Source organism: Podarcis muralis, chromosome Z, assembly GCF_964188315.1.
Source record: "Podarcis muralis chromosome Z, rPodMur119.hap1.1, whole genome shotgun sequence".
NCBI classification, from domain to species: domain Eukaryota; kingdom Metazoa; phylum Chordata; class Lepidosauria; order Squamata; family Lacertidae; genus Podarcis; species Podarcis muralis.
This window is the reverse complement of record NC_135673.1, coordinates 18,970,587-18,982,973: the sequence shown is the minus strand read 5'-3', so window position 1 is coordinate 18,982,973 and position 12,387 is coordinate 18,970,587. Positions and strand designations below refer to the sequence as shown.

The 12,387-nt window shown below is 43.6% G+C and overlaps 1 protein-coding gene across 1 annotated transcript in view; it reads right to left on the bottom strand.

Annotated features, from left to right (window-relative positions):
- Positions 1 to 9,965, bottom strand: part of LHX3 (LIM homeobox 3) — a 25,603-nt gene extending 15,638 nt beyond the window's left edge. Inside the window, exon 1 of the mRNA XM_028715786.2 lies at positions 9,626 to 9,965. Within this exon, the coding sequence (XP_028571619.1) occupies positions 9,626 to 9,695 (70 nt within the window). The 5' untranslated portion in view covers positions 9,696 to 9,965. The remainder of the gene's footprint in view (positions 1 to 9,625) is intronic.
- Positions 9,966 to 12,387: the final 2,422 nt, after the last annotated feature.

Here is a 12,387-nt window from a genome sequence, read left to right as displayed (position 1 = left end):
CCCTTCCATCCTTTCTTTAAAAATATGTTATTAATATACAAAATAAACCATAAATAAATAGTTACCACCACCACCCCATTTTAGCTATTATTGGGATTTTTTTCTTTAAGAAGGCAGAAAACACTCCGGTCCAATATTTTCTCCGCTGCGACTAAAACAATCCTGTATGTACCACTAGCTGGTTGGCATTCATTCCCCATTTTACTTTATTATTATTATTATTATTATTATTATTATTATTATTATTATTATTACTACTACTACTACTACTACTATTATTACTGAATTTTTGATGCCATTGTAAATGCAAACACAACTTAAAACTCAAAATCGAAAATCAAGAACATCTAGGGAGACATTCTGCCTATACCTGAAACCCACTCAGTTTCGGAGAAGGTTACATTCTAATATGCTGATTTCCGATTATTGATATTCATTGTTTCTCTTTCTTTATTATAGGAATCAGCTGGCCATGGGAATAATAATAATAATAATAATAATAATAATAATAATAATACGGATTGATAGAACCAGACCATACTATATGATGAAGCAATAAAATCATGTCCAACAGCATGGAAATTATGGGGGGAATTGTCCCCTTTTTGCCTTTAGCTTTTAAGATATTTTTTCTAATAACATAATATAATTAATATAATATGCATTATACTCAAACATATAATCAATCAATAAGTTTACTGTTCCAGCCAAAGGCCATGAGAAGTCCGTAGCAATGTATTCATAAAATAATACAGAGCATACATCTATGATATAAACCAGCATCCATTGTGTAAGATAAAAATCTGAAATAGATTTCCCTGTTAAAGTGGTTCAGTTCTAGAGCTTATGTTGATATTTTTTAGGCACCCCTGTTTCCCTTTTCAGCCCGTTCCCTACGTTTGTGTTCCTTCTGCAAAGTATAAGGTAGTCGTTTATATGATTTATATTAACCGTCCACCCAAATGCGATTGTGCAAATATATATATATATATATGGTGGGAAAGGTCCAATTCGGCGGAGGGGCTCTCCAAATCTTCCTCCCTCGCAAGAAGTTTCTTGGCGGCCCCGATCCACCGATCATTCTTTTCTCTCTCCCGCTCAGCCAACACCCCAACCCCAGCCCCTTTCCGATCTCCCCTTTCCGAGATGGACGGACAACTCTTTTTCGGACGTCTCTCCCCCGCACCCCGAATCTGGAGGAGGGGGAGCAAATCCGAAGACAGAATTGGGGGCGCGCTCCCTTTTCCTTCCTTCGCAATATTTTATTTGGGTGGGATTTGTCTCCCTTCAGATGAGCGCGCCGCCCCCCCCCCCATCTTACCTCTGCGGGCCAGGAGGGCGAGAAGCGTCTGGGTGCCAACGGGGGGCTCCATCCTGCCGCACCTCCAAACTGGGCAAGGCGGACGTAGGAGACTGGGGGGCGGGGCGGAGAGGAGAACTGCGAGAACCGCCCCTTTAAGGTGCGCGGTCGGGGGAAGCCCAGCCTGCCCGCTCACGTCCCCGCCCGCCGCTTCAGCACCACGGACAGCGACAGTGCAGCCGGGTATTCTGAAGCAGGAAAGCCGCTCTGAGTTTTGTTTTACAATCAACGTGTACATGCGTTTTCCTCAATTTTACTAAATAAATAAAGGCCCGGCGGAAACATAAGGAACATACAATTAGCAGAGAACTAAAATGTTGTCTTAAAGGTTTCGAAAGAACTAATAAGAGGAGACTGAAATATTATCATCAATATTTCACAATAAGAACTCAAAACATCCCCTGAATGTAGTAGCTTGGCTATTGGGAGTTCCAGCCAAAGCGTTGCCTCCCTGAGTGAGTCCCTGAGTTGGTTTATTTGCTTCACGGTACACCGTGAAGGAGCCCCTTTGGCGCAGAAGACGAATGGGGACCTAAGTATTCCTGGCAGGTGGCCATCCAACCTCTGTTTTAAAACCTCCAACGAAGGAAGTTTACGCTTTTTAAGGTGTGCCTGCCATGCCGTGGAGAAGCTGAGCTTTGGGCGTATCGAGGATCCCTGTCTTCAAATTGGCTTGATTTTCATTCGTGTATTTCTTGTGAGCCGCCTTGAGACGCAGGTGGTCAGACGGATTAAAATATACATAAACCTTACCTTTTTAAAAAAATACATAACAATAAAGGGTTTAGAAATCACTCAGTCACTCAATCAATCAATCCTTTTTTGTTGCTGCTGAAAGAATCCATCTACCTCTTCGTTTTCTTTCTATTATTTATCAATTAATTTCATATTTATGTCATACAATTTACACACTGCTTTGAGGGGGAAACCTTAAAAACAGTATCCACAAAAGATGATATGACTGAGAAAAATTTAGCAGCGAGAGTTTGAAACTTGCACAGAATTAAAACGCTATAACAGGCTAACATTATTTCTATTATTAATTATTAATTAAGCATATATTATTTATTATATGTATATCCTGACTTTTCCCTAGACTCCAGGTGGCCACAAATTAAAAGGCAGAGAAAATACAAAAAGTTAAAAGCATGCAAAAGAATACATATAAACCAGCCTGACAGTTTCATGGGGAAATGCACTTTTTGTGATGTTTTGGAACAACAATTTCAAACTTTATGCTACTTTTAACCAGCTGTGACACGATTTCTTTATGCACTTTCTCTTTGGATTATTATGTTTAATAATAAAAGAGAATGATAATAAAAACATGCAAAAAGTAATCGTTGAAAAGGGAACTGAACTCTTCTGCATGTCCTTATTAAGCCATTGCTCGGACTTTGCTCCCTTGGACGTGAGACCCGTTGACAGATAAAAGGCACTTTGACAAAAGCCCCTGCCCCCGCCCAACTTTCTGCAGCTAGAAATCCTGCCCTTTAGGCTCTATTACTCCCTGAGCTGCTGGTTTTCTAGTGGCAAGGGCCAGTTTTACCAGCGTTATAAATGCCCCGCCCCCACTGGCAGACCCCAAAAGGCGACTTTCTGCACCCTGGCTGGTCCTCAAAGGCACTAATTCCTGCATTGCAGGGGGTTAGGCTAGATTACCATTGGGGATCCCATCCAACTCTGTAGTCCTATTACAGTACCTCCAAAGGTGGTGGATTCTCCTTCCAAAGGAAACGCAGGAAGAAAAAGGAGCGCAAGGAACATGTGCCCCCCCCCACACACACACAAAAAAGGACGGCCCTTTGCTCTGGCTAGAGGCGTCTTCCACTGCCCATGGATCAATGGGTGGGGGGTGCCTGGGGAAATCAAGGCGAGAGCCCAAGATCGATGGCGCACAGCAGGCAGGTGGGGTCGAGGAGTTCCCCAGAAGGAGAGTGAGGAAAACAGGCCGGAGAAGATGGATAGGGGTGTTCCTCTGGGAGGGGCCAGGGAGGCCGGACTCCGAAGGGACCTGGTCTTCGAAGGTCCCGGTTTGCCCCTAAGAGGTCCCGAAAGTCCAAGCCTGGCTGGGACGCTTTTCCCGTACACAGAATCATAGAATTGTAGAGTCATAAGGAACCCCCAAGGGCCACCTAGCCCGACTCCGTGCAGCGCAAGAATCGCAACTAAAGCACCCCATGAATCAAACCAGCGATCTGTAATTTTACTTGGACTATGTAGATTGCCGTCAGATCCTATCTGATAACGCTGCATTTTGCAGAATCTTCTGTAACCTTCTTCTTTTTTGGAAACTAAATACACATTATGTGTGCAATGCAAAATATAATGTATGTAACATAAACATTCTGCAAGTCTGCTTTGACGCCACGTGGATGACAGCATGCAAGGACTATTGCTATTAATTATTTATGAACTTTATTTACCGCCTTTCATCAAGAGACCTCAGGGCGGCTTATAGCATAAAACAAAGAATACATTTTAAGACCAATTTCAGTTACTTTAAAAAGAATGTTGCTGTTTTACTTTTGAAAGTATTATTTTTTCCTATCAGTAACTTCATGGTTTTATTCTTTTCATAAACCACTTTGAGGCTTTTAAACCATCAAGTGGGAAATAAAGATTATGAAATAAATAAGTGATAAAATTACATAATTAGTTATTCAGTTTATATCCCACCCTTCCCCTGAAGGATATAAATTGAATACTTAATAAATAATAATTTTTATAATATTAATTTTGGGAAGCGCTGTGTGTGTATTTAATTGTTTTAGATTATTGCTTTCCCTCTCACTCTCTGTTTACGCTGCATTTTGTTTGTTTCTATTTTAACTGTAACCTGCCTCAAGTTCCTCTCGAGGGAAAGGCTATCAAAAGGTATATAAATACAATAATACTTATTATTATTATTATTATTATTATTATTATTATTATTATTATTAAATAATATGTTCGTCTCACTGCCAGGCCGATCTCAGCGCCTAAAAAGCGGCATATCTCTCTCTCCCTCTCTTTCTCTGGGTTGCCTCATGAGCTAATCTCAGGCCCTTCATACTGTGTGTTGGCAATATGCAAAGTTATTTAAATTTAATTTGCTAATGGGTCGGAGAAAGGCAATTTAATCAGCTAAAAGGTTCCCCAGCTGGATGAGTTACTGCCCGTTATTCTCCAGCCTTTCCTTTTGGGGGTCCTTTTCCTCGAAGGCAGCATCCCACCACGCGTGGGGGAGAACAGCACCACGACTCTCCCCCAGGAAGGGCAAGCTGACCCCACCGCCAACCCAAGAATTCACGACTGGGAGACACCCCTGGCCCTCTTTTGGATGATATGGGGAAAGGTGGCAAAGTGGAGAGGAACAGGGAAAGCGGGAGAAGACTAGAATCACAGAATCGTAAGGCTGGTAGGGACCTAAAGGTCATCTCCACCCCGTTGCCCCACAATGCAGGAATTCCAGCTAAAGCATCCTTGACAGATGACCATCAAACGTCTGCTTAAAAGTCTCCAGTGAAGGGGGGGGTCCATCACCTTCCAAGGGATTTGGATGGCTTTTGCAGTCAGATTCTGCCCCCCCCCCATCCCATGTTTATTGGAATCACCAGGCTGGGTGCTGAGAAATCCTGTGCAGCCCAAAAGCTTTCCAGTGCTATTCTGGGCCACCAGAAATCCACCATTCTGCTTTACCTTTTACCCCCAGGGTGTTTGCACCGTCATTCCTCTGATTGCAATCTGGTTTAACTGGGGGGGGGGGCAGAATTAACTTGTACTCCACCCTGGAAGCTGTTGGTGAAGGATGGGTAATAAGTCCAATGAAATCACTGCATTATGTCCTACCTAAGACTATTTTCAACCTGCTGTAACAAGATTTATTTCCTTTTATCTTTGGTTTATTTTGTTTATTAATAAAAGTAATATTTTTTAAAAGCCTAAAAGGGGGTTATGGATGCCTCACCCCTGAATTTCAAATGTCTCTTTTTGACTTAGATTCAGCCAGACTTTGAAAAAAAAAAGAAGAAATCATTCTCAGGACAGGAAATTCACTGTCCCATTTCCAGTTCCTTAGAGTAGAGTGTATTTAAACAAGAAGAAAAAATGGAAGGTGAGTAGCTGAGAGTCTAAGTTATCAGAGAAGGCCAAACATCCCAAATCCCAGAAAATTAAACATGGAGAAATAGAGTGAACAAAAATCAATTGGATGGGGGGGGGGAGAGTCTCAAGATGCCCCCAGAGGTAGAGGTCTCCCCTTGCATGGGATGCCATCAAAGCCATAGATCTGGCAGACACTCCTGTTTCCTTCCCTCAGCATCGAAAAAATACATTTTAATTTGTGAAGGCCATTTAAAAGTATTACATGTCTATTGGCAGGCCACACTCAGCAGCCCAAAATCAACATCTGCTGGAACCTTGAATCCCATAGAGATTGCCAAAAGGATTTACTCTCCAGGAAGGACAAGGCCAGGAATTGCGCACTATGATTCTGGCTGTCCATCCATCCATCCTATCTGGTGCAGAATTCTCATGCCTAAATGTACACAAAGATAATTGTGCTTAACCTAAGCTACCTTGCAGGGTTGTTGTGGAAATTCAATGAGGATTAGGACCCGGGAGATAACCAGGGTTCAGATCCCCACTTGGGCGTGAAACTCACTGTGGGACATTGGGCTGGTTACTGTCTTCTCTCAGCCCAACCTACCTTTCTCATAAGGTGACCAAGGTGACCAAGGGTCTGGAAACCAAGCCTTATGAGGATAGGGCTCTCACACGGAAGATGGAGCAAGCTTGTTTCTTCCTGCTCCAAAGGGTAGGACCTGAACCAATGGCATCAAGTTACAAGAAAAGAGGAAGAAATTTCTGAGTGTAAGAGCCATTAATTAATGGAACAGACTCCCCCGAGAGTTGGTGGACTTGCCTTCCTTGGAGGTTTTTAATGAAAGGTTGAGATTCCTGCATTGCAGGGGGTTGGTCTAGATGACCCTCAGGGTCCCTTCCAACTCTTCATTTCTATGATTCTACTGTTTTGGGTATTCAGTGAGGACTAAAACCTGGGAGAGGCCAGGATTCAAATGAAGCTCAATGGTCCATGAAGCTCAATGGGTATGAACCTGGTGGTCTGTCACTGCCTCCTCTCAGCCTAAGCTCCCTTGCAGTGTTGTTGTAGGGATTAAACCAGGCATAGGCAAACTTGGCCCTCCAGATGTTTTGGGACTACAACTCCCATCATCCCTAGCTAACAGGACCAGTGATCAGGGATGATGGGAATTGTAGTCTCAAAATATCTGGAGGGCCGAGTTTGTCTATCCCTGGATTAAATGAAGAAAGGGAGAGAACCATTTATGCTGAATTGAGATAATTGGAGACAGAAAGGGGGGGGGGGATAGAAGGCAATAAATAAATGAATAGTGCAAAAGGGGGCAATACTTTTAAGTCATTTTAAAATTGTACTTTAATGCTGAAATCTGCCCTGGGCCCTTTGGGAGAAGGGCAGGTAATAAATAATAATAATTTCAATTCAATAAGTTTATTGCATTAGGCAAAGGTATTGACAATTTCATTGTGATTTAGCAACCTACCAGCATAGTATTAATACTGTAGTGCATAACATACAAAGAATCCTAGAATGGTAGAGTTGGAAGGGACCTCAGGGATCATCTATTTATTTATTTTATTTTATTTCCTAAAAATTATACATCACTTGATTGTAAAAAACAAACAAACTCAAAAAGGTTTACAAAAGGATAAAACAAAAGAATCAAGAACAATTCACAACCATACTTTAAAACATACAAAAACATAAAATACTAAAACCAATTTAAATTACCTCCACTCTCTAAGCATCTACAAACAAAGAATGATTTTAGCAGTCACCAAAAAGAGTTCAGCAAAGGTGCATGCTTCATATCAATAGGCTGGGAGTTCCAAAGTACAGGTGCTGCCACACTAAATGATCAAGTTCTTACAAATTTGGAATGGGTATCATGTGACTCAAACATTCTATGGTCTTTCAAATGTGTTTGTGGGTGGGGTGTGGGTGTTGGTTTGTTTTTGCTTTTATTATGTATTTTGTGTTCTCATTTAGTATTTTTATGTTGTGAACAACCCTGTGATCTTGAAGGGCAGTTTACAATTATTATTATTATTATTATTATTATTAGTAGTAGTAGTAGTAGTAGTAGTAGTAATTCCACTGCTCAAAGTGGTTGAGTAGGCACGTGCTGGGTAAGTTGCCCTTGTAAGTAAACTGGTCCCGAGTTGTTAAGGGCTTTATATACTAACAGTAACACCTTGAGCGCGTTGCAGAAATCAGTAGTGAAGTAACCAATGCATGAACTACTGCGGCCAGCCTTTCCCGGTCCAAGCATAGCCGTACAACCAGCTGCAGTTGGTAAAAAGCACTTCTGGCAACTAAGGCTTCCTGAGCTTCCAGTAATGACAGAGGTGGATTCAGAAGCACCCCCAAAGTGCAACCTTGCTCCTTCATGGGGAGTGCAAACCCACATAGGAGAGGCAACTCACCCGTTTCTCGGACTCGGGACATCTAAGCCAACCTCCTGTAATGCAGGAATTGCAGACATCCAAATAATAGTAATAATAACAACAGTGACAAAATATTTTTTTTTAAAAAAAGACACTTAATTTGAAAAGCAAATAACAAATGAATAAAAAAAATAATGTTTTTTTTAAAAAACATCAAATTCCTTGTAGTGCAAGCCTGACCAACTCTACTCTAAAGTAAGCCTCATAGAGTTAAGCGGAAAGCGAGTGCAGGGTTGCGAGGCTCCCAGACCCACCACCTCTGGGAATTGTACCCATTCATTTCCCTTGTCCTATTTTATTTTATTTTATTTTATTATTTTATTATTTTTTGGGGGGAGGGGAGTTTAACTTGGCGCCCAAAAAGTTTAATTTGGCACTCAATAAGGGTAACGTGTGTGTGTATTTCAAGGGATAAAAGGGTCGCCTGTTATTAATTATTATTGTTGTTGTTGTTATCATTATTATTATTTCTTCTTTCTGCCCCCACACCCCAAAAAGCACTCCCTAAGGAACACGCAGGGAGGGCCTTTATGGAGGAGAGAAAAGCCCCCGAAGGAACGAAAAAAAATTTCCTTCTTCTTTCTCCACCCCCCTCCCCCAAATTTGGTCTTCTGTCCACACACAAAATAATTACACCCTTCGCCCAAAATCAGGTCCTCCATTTATTTATTTACTTCTTTATTTATAAAAATATTTATGATTGGCAAAAAATATTTGAAAGACTCCTAACCTACATACCCCGCCCCCCTCCGCCTATGTTTCTTCTTTCTTGCTTTCCTTTTTTTTACTTCTAAAAAGGAATTTCGATTGCTTTTGTACCATCCGAATAGAAAAAGCGATGCGCCAAGCGGATTGGAGCGGGAGTCTCCCCAATGGATTTCCAAGAGACACAGCTCGATCCCCCGCCGGGGAGGATGAACTTTGGAAAAGGATTCCCTCTCCGTCGCTTCTCAGGACAACCCGCCCCCTCCAGCACCAAAAGAATATTTCAAAACAAAACAAAACAAAATGAATACAATGAATGAATACAATGATATCCAGTAAATAAGGTCGCTGCAGAAAAAGGCCGAAGAAGATGCGAAACCTCGAAAATTTCCTTACAGGAAATCAAGCATAATTAGGAGGAGAAATTAATAATAGTTGTTACAATAGTAACGATGATAGAAGTGATAGTTGTAATAATTTGTAGTAGTGCAATAAAGATGGTAGTCATAGTAATAGTAACAGTTGTAATAGAATCAGTACCAATAGTGCTAACAGTTCTGAGTATAATAATAGCACCAAAGAGTAGCAACATCCTGACTGGACCCCCCCCCCCGCCTCCTGCGCTGCTCTGCCCGTCTCCAAAGAGCGACTTGAGGCACCTGCAGCCCACCTGCCCTCACCGGAGCCCCCAAGTTGTAGCAGCGCCTTCCTGGAGCTCCAACTTCCCATCCCGGCTAACACCGGTTGCCTTATCCTCCTTAGATCTCCCCGCAGGGAGGACATCCCCGCTGACCTGCTGGACGCTGCGCGCTCTGCGGGTTTCTTCCTTCCTTCTCTTTCTTTAAAACCACTCCTTTCTTCCATTCTGCCTCCGTTTCCTTCAAAGTGCTTCTCAACCTTTCCTTCCTTAATTTATCTTTCCCCGTCTCTCTTTCCCCCCTCGGACCCCCAGGCCAGATGGCCGCCCCAACGGCCAAGCCTCCTCCTCCTCCTCCGCGCGCCGCCGCCGCCCCGTCGGGTCCCCCTTACCTGCATTCCGGCCGAAGGCGCAGGCCTCGGCGGGGGCCGCTTTCTCGGCCCGGGCTCGCTCCAAGAGCATCGTGCTGGGGCAGAAAGTGAGTCGAGGTCCCTGTTGGGGGCTCGGGGAAGGGGAAAGGCACGCAAAGACACCCAACCTCAGAGGGAGCTCTGACGGCCAACCTGGAACTCCGGGCGCTGCTGCTGCGGGTCCTTTTTACATTCCCTCCGCGGAGCCCGGGCTGCGTCAGGTCGACCTCTGGCTGTTCCCTGCGATGCTGGGAAGGGTTTTGGGTGGGGGAGAGGGAGGGGGCGACAGGACTAGCAGCAGCGAGGGATATCCCCTGGCAAAGCTTGTGGGCGTCACTTGAGCGGAGCCCCCTCCCCTCCCCAGGGGGCGCTCCTCCTCCTCTTCTCCCCACCTCCCCTCCCCCTTCCCGGGTTCACTTCCCATACCAAGAAGCTTCCTTAACATAACAAAGCCCCCCAGAGCCGTTGGCAAGCCAGGCGAGGCGCCGGAGCTGTCCGCGGTGCTGAAGGGACGCTTGGCGGGCTTTTATCCGCCAGGCGGGCTGGCCTCCCCTGTCCGTCCACACATGCGGCTAGTCCTCACTGAGACAAGACCCCCCGAGCCCGCCTTTTAACGCTTCAGCCTCCACCTGAGTGAAAACGCCTCCAGGCAACCACACAAAAACTGTGGTAAAGAACCCTAACGCGTCTCCTTTGCTTTGTAGAGAATGTCACTACTTCTTCTTCATCATCATCATCATCATCATCATTTAGGTTTCCCCTATCTAGGACTCTGCCTGGAGGCGACGGATCCAGGCACCTCAATGAGGACTAGGGTCACGGTGCGTATTTATAAATTCATTTTATATTCTGCCCTTCCTCCAAAGGAGCTCAGAGTGCATATTGGCTCCTTCAAAGGAAGGGTGGAATGGAAATTGAAACTGAATAAATAATTATTCCTGGGGTGCAGCTCTGAGGAATTTGCATCCCACCCCACCCCCCATTTTTGGCTTCTGAGTGCCAACTTTTTGTCCTCTTCCAGAAGACTCACCATCTGACCAGCAGCACCTTCCTAAAAAACTTATCTAAAGTTGGTCTGTGAGCACTTAGAAAAAGATGCTATTGATACCTAAGATCCAGCACGGCTTTCTCAAATAACAAACAAGTCAGGCCAGATAAATCTCATTTCTTTCTTTCTTTTTGATAGAGTTACAAGGTTGGTGGGTCGGGGAATTCTGTGGAATTAAGTTTTGATTTCAGCAAGGCTTTTGACAAAGTCCCACATTATATTATTGTGGGGCAGCTGGTAAAATGTGATCTGAACGAGGTAACTGTTTGGTGGATTTGAAACTGGTTGACTGACTGAATAGAAAAAAAATGTTCACCAATGGTTGCTCATCATCCTGGGGAAAAGGGACAAGTGGGGAGCCACAGGGTTCTGTTCTGGGCCCGTTGTTGTAAAACATCTTTATAAATGACTACAATGAAGGTTTTGAGGGGATGCTCATCCAATTTGCAGATGGCACCAAACTGGGAGGGATAGCTAATACTGCAGATGACAGAATTGGAATTCAAGATGGCATTAACAGATTGGAGAATTGGGCCCAAACTAAGGCAGGAAGAACCAGCTGCTCAAAAAAAGATGGGGAACACTTGGCTTGCCAGTAGGATCTAGGGGTCTTAGCAGACCACAAGCTTCACATGACTCAACCTGTAATACAGCAGCAAAAATAAAAGTGAATGCTATTCTAGGGTGGCAGATTAGCAGCCAAACCTAACAAATGCATATTCTTACTAGTTAGCATGAGAAACGGCTAAGGCCATAGAGCTGTACTGCTGATGCACAGAAACTCAGACCATAGAAATACCATTGGTAGAAAGGGCTCTGTGTGATGTCATTTCCCTTCTTCTCCAGAAGAGAAAGTAGTATATTGATACTTCTTGTCCCACCTCCCTCTCTCTTCCTTTGACCAGTGTTAGATGTAGACATGCCTCTTCTTGTTCCAGCTTTAGGCACATGCCTGAAGCTGGTTATAGCTGTTACTGCTACTGTTGCTCTGAACCAATGCATGATTATAAAATGAATCTTATTTTTAAACTTACTTTACAATTGTTGCCTGATATTTTTGTTAAGTGGGGTAAGAAAGGGGGAGCCAGCTTACTTCATTGCCGAATCTGCTGAAAACAAGCTTTTGCAACCCAATTCCCATGCTTTTAGTTTTGCCCCAAGTATTTTGAAACTCTCCAGCCCACACATATGGGTGCCTGGAATGATAAATTGCAATTAATATATACTCTTCTACCCATTAAAACCCATCCCATACAGAGCAGACCAAGATTCTCAAAGGTCTTGAAACCTTATAAGGAACAGCTCAGGAAGTTAGAGATGTTTAGACTGGAGAAGAGGAGAGAGGATATGACAGCCATCTTCAAATATCTAAAGGGCTGCCACACGGAAGATGGAACAAGCTTGTTTCCTCCTGCTCTTGGGGATAGAACCTGAACCAAAAGCTTCAAGTAAGAAGAAAGGAGATTCCTACTAAATATCAGGAAGAACTTTCTGAAGGTAAGAGTCAATTGGCACAACCTTGAAGATAGGAGACTTCCTTCTTTGGAAGTTTTTAAAGCAGAATTTGAATGGCAATGTCAGTGATTCTTTAGCTATGATTCCTTCATAGCAGGGGGTTGAGCTAGATGACACTTAGGGGACCCTTCCACCTCTACAATTCCATGATTCTATGACCATCCTTGAATTGAAGGGCACC